The sequence below is a fragment of the Colobus angolensis genome, unplaced genomic scaffold (assembly GCF_000951035.1).
Source record: "Colobus angolensis palliatus isolate OR3802 unplaced genomic scaffold, Cang.pa_1.0 Scaffold6, whole genome shotgun sequence".
Lineage (NCBI taxonomy): Eukaryota > Metazoa > Chordata > Mammalia > Primates > Cercopithecidae > Colobus > Colobus angolensis.
In genome coordinates this window covers 1,557,160-1,566,414 of record NW_012119598.1, presented here as the reverse complement: position 1 = coordinate 1,566,414, position 9,255 = coordinate 1,557,160, and the positions used below count along the sequence as shown (strand labels likewise).

General features: G+C 44.4%; 2 protein-coding genes across 3 annotated transcripts in view; one reads left to right on the top strand and one right to left on the bottom strand.

The window, feature by feature from the left end:
• Positions 1-4,790, bottom strand: part of KCTD9 (potassium channel tetramerization domain containing 9) — a 29,262-nt gene extending 24,472 nt beyond the window's left edge. Inside the window, exon 1 of the mRNA XM_011962597.1 lies at positions 4,527-4,790. Within this exon, the coding sequence (XP_011817987.1) occupies positions 4,527-4,574 (48 nt within the window). The 5' untranslated portion in view covers positions 4,575-4,790. The remainder of the gene's footprint in view (positions 1-4,526) is intronic.
• Positions 4,791-4,872: 82 nt separating this feature from the next.
• CDCA2 (cell division cycle associated 2) overlaps positions 4,873-9,255 on the top strand; it is a 51,713-nt gene continuing 47,330 nt past the window's right edge. For both annotated transcript variants that reach the window (XM_011962595.1, XM_011962596.1), the window contains exons 1-4: positions 4,873-5,787; positions 6,551-6,611; positions 6,696-6,866; positions 8,361-8,515. In XM_011962595.1, the coding sequence (XP_011817985.1) occupies positions 6,551-6,611; positions 6,696-6,866; positions 8,361-8,515 (387 nt within the window). In that variant the 5' untranslated portion in view covers positions 4,873-5,787. The remainder of the gene's footprint in view (positions 5,788-6,550; positions 6,612-6,695; positions 6,867-8,360; positions 8,516-9,255) is intronic.

The window sequence follows — 9,255 nt, the reverse complement described above, 5'->3', positions numbered from 1 at the left end:
AAAAAAAAAAAAAGGGTAATTTAGTTATGCATATATATGTGACAAAACTATTGATTTAAAAACACACACAGCAAAGAGAAAAACAAAACAGAGGTACAGGAAAGTGGATGAGCACATTATGTTATTGATAACATGCTACTTCTTGGGTTGTCTGGCAGACTTACAGATATTTGCTATACTATGTTCCTCTTAATTTTTATGTACATTCTTTATTGTATTCTTTACTATGTATCAAATATATTAAGAAATGTTCAAGCTTAAAAAGTGGGCTCTCACTAGGTTCTTATTAATGTTTAGACTTCAGAGGCAGAGGTTCACATAAAATTTTCACCTTCCTCCAACTCTAACAACATCATGGATTCGAACTGGGATACTTACTACTAACAACACATTTCTTTTTCATTCTTTGTTGTTGTTGTTGTTTTAGAGATGGGATCTCACTGTTGCCCAGGCTCATCTTGAACTCCTGAACTCAAGCAATCCTCCCACCTCAGCCTCTCAAAGTGCTGGGATTACAGGTATGAGTCATTGTGCCTGCCCCCAACAACATGTTTCTGACCTAATACCAAAACCTGAAGAAAAGTTATTTCTTGGACCAAGAATGAAAACACAGTACAGAATGAAAGTATTTCCTACCCTGTTTGCCATGTTTGGCACAATGCCACGTACTCAGAGGGTATTTACTAAGTGTACACTGAATGAATGAATGAATGATGAATTAATCAGTATACAAAAGGCCTAGGACTTGGACAGCTCATTAATGAATATTCTGAAGTAAAAAAAACACTCTGTGTTCAAGACATACAGAAATTCTGCACTGACATTAAGTCGCTCAGAAGCTACACACTGCATTCAGATGCGCAAGTCCCCATTTCAATTTCCTTAATGCCATCTCTTACAAGGAGTATTAAAAAGAAAAATGAAAATGTTGAGGCACATGGAAAAAGGATGACAGGTACAACATAACTGACTCTTTGGAGCAGTTTTAAAAAACAACAAAAAAACCCTCAAAATTTAAATTAAAGATTCCAGTGATTAGAACTAAGGCCTTCAAATGTTTCTGACCACACATCCCAATGGTAACACACTTTTGGGCGTGTGCTCAAACATCTGTATATTTATGTAGTTACAAACTATATTCCACTATTAGAAAGTACATGTTTTCCCAAATGATGAGGACTTTCAGTGATTTAGACTATGAATCAGCCAGTAAGAATCTCCTAAATATTTATCATTAAATTTAGTGAAATTCTGCCAAATACAGGATTGACTTTAAACATCAAAATAAGCCGGGTGTGGTGGCTCATGCCTGTAATCCTAGCACTTTGGGAGGCCAAGGCAGGTGGATCACCTAAGGTCAAGAGTTCAGGACCAGCCTGGCCAACATGGTGAAATCCTGTCTCTACCAAAAATACAAAAATTAATCCCAAGTTATGCAAGAGGCAGACGCAGGAGAATCGCTTGAACCTGGAGGGTGGAGGTTGCAGTGAGCTGAGATCACGCCACTGCACTCCAGCCTGAGCGGAAGAGCAAACCGCTGTATCAAATAAATAAATAAATAAATATAAAAACAAAAGTAAAAAACAAAAACCAAAAAATAAAATCAGAAAAGAAAAAAATCTGAAGCCATTTGTCTTCATGTCCTAGAAAGTATTTCTAAATATCTTGCTAAGTAGGATGACTCATCCAATCAATGGCTAATATTTCAAAGAATAACATACACTTAGGGAGAGGCAGATTATTAATAGCAATTAATAAATAGGACTTCAACTAGTCTTCTTTAAAACTCAGCACTGTTTCAACTTCTCAGGCCCAAAAAGACCCACTCTTTTTTTAGTCTCATGGTTTATACATACTAGGAGAAGTGGCAGCTCCTGCCATTTTCTCATTGTTTACTTGTGCTTGCATAATTCATATTGACTTCAAGCTGCAGTTTCTTTGAAGTACATCCTTTAAGATCACTTGGGATTTTGGTGAGGGTTAATTTAGTTAAAACTAGATATAAATCTTAACATGGCAGTTGTAAGCTTCCATAGCACAATGTCAATGACAACCAATCAGTGAAGAAGCCACTATTAATTAAACTTTTCACATGTGAAGGCCCTCCCTTCTTACAGGAGACCTGAGAACAGCTGACATGTTCAGTGACCGGAGACACCTGTGTCTTTCTAGATCCGAAAAATCACGTTTCCACATTATTTTATATTTTTAAGTGTAAGATACAAACAAAAGGTATATTTCTTCCTGACCTCCAATAAATCATCTTGGACACCGTCCGTGGTGTGCCATCTCACTCTGGAAACCACTGTTCAGAGAATGCATTGCCCTCTCTCCAACATCAAATACATTCACCACTAGTTACATTTATTCAATACACAGAAAATTCGTGGTGAGCATGTAACACAGCACCTTGGAAGAATTCTCTGCCTCTCCACACCTTTCCCCAGGCTTTATAGTCCCACAGTCTGGTAACCACTAAACAAGCTATAAGAGGGAAACTTATTTGAAAAAAAACAGATTATTCTTATAACCAGGAAACAAAAGCAGAAGCGAGGTAAAGGAGATAAAGTAAGTGGTACAGATATTCCAACTGGTGGATGGGAAATCAAATTCTGTTCTATCTGAGTAGCACTTTTCCCTAGCTTATTCTTAATGAACATTCATGTCATGATCATGCCAATCCAATTAGTCACTTTATATATAAAAATGCAAGCTGTTATGTATTATGTAGCTCTTTTGTCAAATAAGAGTAATTATAAAATTTTTTAATCAACTGAAAGGAGAGAAAGCACTGCCAACGTTATCCTAGAATATGTTCATCAGCTGAGCAGTGAAGATCACGGCTTTGTTTCTTTTTATCTAGTACTCTCCAGTTTGGATTTTTATGATCGTTGTAACATAAACATATTCATATTTAATTATTTGAGATGCATTTTCCCCAGTCTTCTGCGATTCTCTAGCAGAATATTTTTAAAGTAAATAAAATTTAAATCCAAGAATCTAATCTAGTCAAACCTAGATAGTTAAAAAAAAATCCGTGTGAACAATATGGAAAGACCAACTCAGTTAATGTTTGACAACCAAACTGGGTGGATTCGGGAGAGATTCAGAGCAAAAATATTTATGACCAGGTCTAAATATTTGTCTTCCATGAGTAACATAGCAGAGATACTGCATTAAAAAGGTCAATCGGAAGTTTGTTTTTGAGAAATATTACCAATTTTGGATATACTAAATCTTTCTTAGAGTAACAACATACGTTTTAGATAATACCAGCTAACTACAGAACAGGTTTAGAAAAAGTTAATAGTGATGAGAAATGTAAACTTCGTGAGCATATTTTCGGGGTAGCATTCATGATAACTCAAGAACTCGAATTTATACCAATTCTGTTTTAAAAGGAGTATTAAATCTCTAAGACCAGAAGAACACAAAATTATAGCCAACAAACCACACTCTGGTTCGAATTTTCAGGGCATGTTTACTCTACACTGAATAATCGGAAAGCCATTTTTAATGCCACTGGACAATTTCACTATTTAAAAATTTACAGTGTTTCCCGAATGTGCAGGCATCAGAGTATTTTGGCAACTAACACAGTGAAACCCATTTACCTTTACCTTAGACTCATAAAGGCTGAGTTACTTCTGGGTGTCATTTAGCAACGCAGTAAATGTCTGCCTTGAACAGTCAAAATTTCCCAAAGTAGCAGAACAACTTTCATGGGTGGGGCAAAAGGCTGGGAAGGAAGAGAATTCGTTTTGGCTTGCTCCAGCGCTGGAAGAACACTTAGCACCACACCCTCCGCAAAGGCCTACCTAACACAGCAAAGGCGACTGTCAAATCGATCCCTTTTGGGTCTGCTGTCCCCGTCCTCTAGGGAATCAAAATAAGGCAAAATAATAAAACGAGTACAGAGAAGTTTGGCGGCGTCGGGGGGTGGGGGCTTGAGGCATCTCAGAGAGAAGGGCAAAAATCAACAAGAAAATGCCCCCATTTTAAAAATCCTGTCTTCGCCCTCGGATGGGAGAAGATTTTGTTTATCCACGGGCAGTTTACTTCTGTCTCCCTGACCCATCTCCACAGGCTCTAGTGCTCGCCGCCACTTTCCAAGCAGACCATTACTCAGCACGGGAGCCGGCGCGCCTCCTCCCGCAGGCGGGAGCGGGGTCTCGGGGACAGACGGGAAGAGGCGCGACAGCCCGGGCGCCCAGGTGACCGCGGCCCTCTCCGCTCCCCAGTCCCCGCGCCCCCCTGCACCGCGCATCCGGGAGTCCCGGAGCCCCCGGCCCGACCCGCGCCGGCCCCCAGGCAGCTGAGGCGCCGAAGGGCAGGCTCGGGCACAGGGGTCCCGAGGGTAGGGAGGAGGCCGCGGGGACCCTGTGCTGTCCCCGGGCGCTCCCAGCCCGCGCACGCCCACCTCCCAGCCCCTCTGCCCAACTTCACCGCTGCCCCGCCAGCCGGGTCCGCGCCGTCCGCCCTCGCCCCGACCCACGGCCCGCCGCGCCCACTCACGCCCCCGTTACCTTTCCGTTCTTAGGGCTGCCGTTCAGGAACAGGGTCACCCGCCTCATCGCGCTGCCCCCGCTGGGTCCTGAGTGAGCCGCCACCCTCCCACCTGGTCCTCCTCCCACCTTTTTCTCCTCCCGCCCTTCCCCTCCCTCCACCCACTCGGATTCGCCTCCCTTCGCCACCTTCCTGCCCTTGGGGACACACCACACACACGCACTCTGTCCCACACCCAGGGCTCGGCCGGTCCTCCTTCCCACCCCGCCCCTAGGCTCCTCAGCCTGCCTGGGGCCCTTCCCCCACCTCTCCGAGACTGACACTCAGCCTACCAACCAACCCGCGTCACCGGCCAGGGTCCAGCCAATCAGCACCCAGTGTCGGGCGGGCCCTGGCTAACCTAGCCGGGATGGAGGGAGGGAAGAGACGCTGAAGGCTAGTAGACGGGAAGGGGCATCAGCCAATCAGAGAGGCTCCTGGAGCCGGACGGCGGCTTACAGCGTTACTGAGCAGGCGCACACTCAAGTCTAGTTAGCGCTCATCTGCATACGAGGGCGGGGTCTACGGAAAGGAGGTGGAGCGCTGAAAGGGACCCAAGCACCAGTCAGCCCCGCCTCCCCGTTAGCCCCGCCCACAAGCCGGCCCAGCGAGGAAACGGCTGCGGTAGGGACGGACTGATTGGGTAAGAGCCAGCTCTTCGCTCTGTTAGGATTGGTTGAATGAGTCTTTTCGAAGTTTGCAGCATCCAATAGAAAGGTGGGAGGCGGAGTTAAAGCGCTAACAGAAGCGTTACTCCGCGAGACGCTCCCGGAAAGTAGTCCCCGCGGTCACAGGTCAGTAGCAGGTGTCTGTGGTCGGCGGGTTGACTGCAGCTCGCGGTGGCCCCATTCCGAGCCCAGGAAGTCACTCCTGTGCCAAGGAAAGAGGACTGGGAGCTCTCGGAGTGTGCGCGGATCGGAGAAAGGGGCGGTAGCGGAGTGATTCGTAGAGTAAGTTCGGCATCGAGGGGCGGGGCCGGGAATTTGAATCGGGCGGCGGGCGGAGGAGGCGGCCGGGCAGAGCGAAAGACAGGGACTGCGCGGGCTGTGAGTCCGAGTCGGCCTCAGGGACCCTGGACTCCTTGTTCGGAGAGCGGTTCCCGGCTACGGGTACTTTGCCAGCAGAGCCCTTCCGGACAGAGGAGCCGGGGTCTGAAAGCAGCGACCAACACGACGCTCGCCTGCCTCGGGGCTCTGGAAATAAGCCTATCTGCCTGGCCGGCCTTCAGGTGCGGCGTGAGAGGTAGGATTGCGGCCGCGCTGCCATGTGGCTGCTTCTCCAGGGCGTTTTTATGGAGTATGTTCGGCTTACCCTGCAGCACAGAGTTAGTAGTCCTCTCAGGAGCTGCTCTGGGTGACCAGGGGTGCATCCGGACCTGCTGAGACAATTTCTGGAAATAGAGCTGCGTCTTGAGAGGAGTACCCTTATGATTCAGGTCTTCGCTTCGGTTGAAAAGCCATGGCTTATTCTTTGGGGTCTGCTTTGGTGCCTGAACAGCAGTTTCCTCCATTTCTTTCTGTTTAATTTGGCCTTAAAATACGCGTTTTGAGTAGAAGAATGGTTAGCACAGGCTGGGAAGGGTATTGGGGCTGAGTGGGAGGGAAGTGGAGATGGTTAACAGGTACAAAAACATAGAATGAATAAGATCTAGTATTTGCTAGCACAACAGGGTGACGGTCCATAATTTAATTGTGCATTTCAAAAATAACGAAGTGTAATTGGATTGTTTTTAACAAAAAGGATAAATATTTGAGATGATGGCTACCTCATTTACTTTGATTTGATTATTACGACTTGCATGCCTGTATCAAAATATTTCACGTACCCCATAAATATATGCATCTACTGTATACCCACAGAAATTAAAATAAAAAATGGAACCTGCGACGTGTGTTTCTATGCCAGTATGGACTGTATTACAATTCAGTCTTGAATGAGGTTCGTGATCGAAACACATTCAGCTTGCTGGTGGGGTTATTTTTCATTGTTTCTCTTCACCTCTTAGATGGATGCCAATTCAAAAGACAAGCCCTCTGAAACCAAGGAGTCTGCAATGAATAATGCTGGTATGTGATGATCTGCTGCCTCCTTGTGAAGTTGAAGGTTTAGACAGAGTTGTCCTCACCCCTACAATATGTCGTGCGTTTCAGGAAATGCGTCTTTCAGTTTGGGAACTGGGAAGATTATGACTCCTCAGAAGCATGCCGAATTACCTCCCAATCCTTGCACACCAGATACTTTTAAATCACCTTTGAACTTTTCCACAGTAACCGTAGAGCAATTGGGAATTACACCTGAAAGCTTTGTTAGGAACTCTACAGGTAAGAAAAGTTGTCATTCTATTGTAATGCTTTTCAAGTTTAAACATAACTTTAATATAATTCAGCTTTTTTTATTTATGTGTACTGTCATATTATTTTAGGTACCTAAATTGCCTAGTCTGCAAACTCGCTTCTTCAGGGAGACTTCTGTGCACATGCATGGCTTATTTAGCATAGCAGGGATCACAGAATTGCAAGGCATCCAGCATGATAATGTTCTGAAGTCAGAGTCATGCTTGATGCCAATACTAGAAAAAAATGTGTGTGAGTCACTTTCTGACCTGTCACATGGGATGCAGGAGAGTGTTTGATATGAATACTAATAATACATTTTGTTTTCATTTATGGCAAAAATAAGAGAAAGTTTAAGAGCAATTAAGAAAATATAATACTGAAAGATCAGGATGTACCTCCTTTAAAAATCACAAACAGGGCTGGGCACAGTGGCTCATGCTTGTAATCCCAGCACTTTGGGAGGCCGAGGCAGGCAGATAACCGGAGGTCAAGAGTTCGAGACCAGCCTGACCAACATAGAGAAATCTTGTCTCTACTAAAAATACAAAATTAGTTGGGCGTGGTGGCACATGCCTGTATTCCCAGCTACTCAGGAGTTTGAGGCAGGAGAATCGCTTGAACCTGGGAGGCGGAGGTTACTGTGCGCTGAGATCGCACCATTGCACTCCAGCCTGGGCAACAAGAGTGAAACTGTCTCAAAAAAAAAAAAAAAAAAATCACAAACAGGAGATTGATTCCAGCTAATGTCCTTCAAGCAGTAGAAATGAAGTTTACCAGTGAAGTCTGACTTAGATGGAAAAGAAGGAAATACTATATAAGAATGGAATTGAATCAGAGAATAGGTTTTAGAGTTGGAGGATAATGGAAGTCTTGAACATCACAGAGCACTAGACCAGGTAATACATAAGACAAGGTACAAGTGGCACATCACCCTAACTTGCATTCTCAAGTACATGACTCTTAGACCTTTAAAAAGCTGGATTCATTTTGTGTGCTTAGGCATATGTCCAAAATTCAGGATAGTGCCAATGGTAGGTATCAGAAAGAAACCAATCTTCTTGAAGAATTAAGAACCTGAGACTGCATGTACCTACGTGGAGATCTTACCTTTCAGTTATTGGGGATAAAACTGACTTATTTAGAAAAAGAAAAATCCTGAGTCAAAAGCAAAAGCCATCTGTGTGTAGGAAATATGAAACGAAAATGAAAACTTAAAACGTGTTCATGTGTTTATTCAACAACTTTTAATAACTGTTCTATGTACCAGGCACTGTTTTAGAAGTATGGACTAAGTCAGCAGACAACAGATTCCTCTTCCACTGACTCTGTATGAACGACTCTGCCAGTAACTCTCTACTGAGCTTTCTGTAGCACGTGTTTATCATGTTTTCTCTCTCAGGCTGGTACATCACACGTATTGGACATGGTTACTGATGATTGCCTTGTTTTGTTCCAATTTGTAAGAGAGTTTCATTACAGGAAAGTCATCATCCTACCTTAAAAAATCCAGACGACGTTCTGCAGTCGGCGCTCGGGGCTCTCCTGAAACAAACCATCTGATTCGTTTCATCGCTCGGCAGCAAAATATAAAGAATGCTAGGAAATCTCCTTTGGCACAAGATTCTCCTTTCCAGGTATGATTTGCTTCTAAGTTCTGTTGTGAATTCTGTTATGAAGCTTTTGTGCTGTCTTGACACCTTCTAGTGCATCTGCTGTGTTTCAAATCTGGAGAGAGATTTTCTCTGTGTTTTAGAGAACATGCAGTTAGCGGCTGGGCGCGGTGGCTCATGCCTATAATCCCAGTACTCTGGGAGGCAGAGGCAGGCAGGTAACTTGAGGTCAGGAGTTCAAGACCAGCCTGTCCAACATGTTGAAACCCCATCTCTACTAAAAATACGAAAATTAGCCGGGTGTGGTGGCAGGTGCCTGTAATTCCAGCTACTCAGGAGGTTGAAGCACGAGAATTGCTTGAACCTGGGAGGTAGAGGTTGCATTGAGCCAAGATTATGCCACTGTATTCCAGGCGACGGAGTGAGACTCTCTCAAAAAACAAACAAAAAAACAAAAAAAAAACAATGCAGTTAGCATAAATGATGATGTTGACCATGGGTGATTTTTCTTTGTTTTGTTTTAGAGATGATCTCAGTCGCCCAGGCTAGAGTGCAGTGGTACAATCATAGCTCACTGTAGCAATGAGCTCCTGGGCCCAAGGAATCCTCCCACCTTAGCTTTCCAAGTAGCTGGAACGATAGGCATGTATCACAGCAATGGGCTAATTAAAAAAAATTTTTTTGTGGAAATGGGGCCTCACTGTGTTGCCCAGGCTTGTTTTGAACTCCTGACCTTAAGCACTCGCTATCAAAGTGCTGGGGTT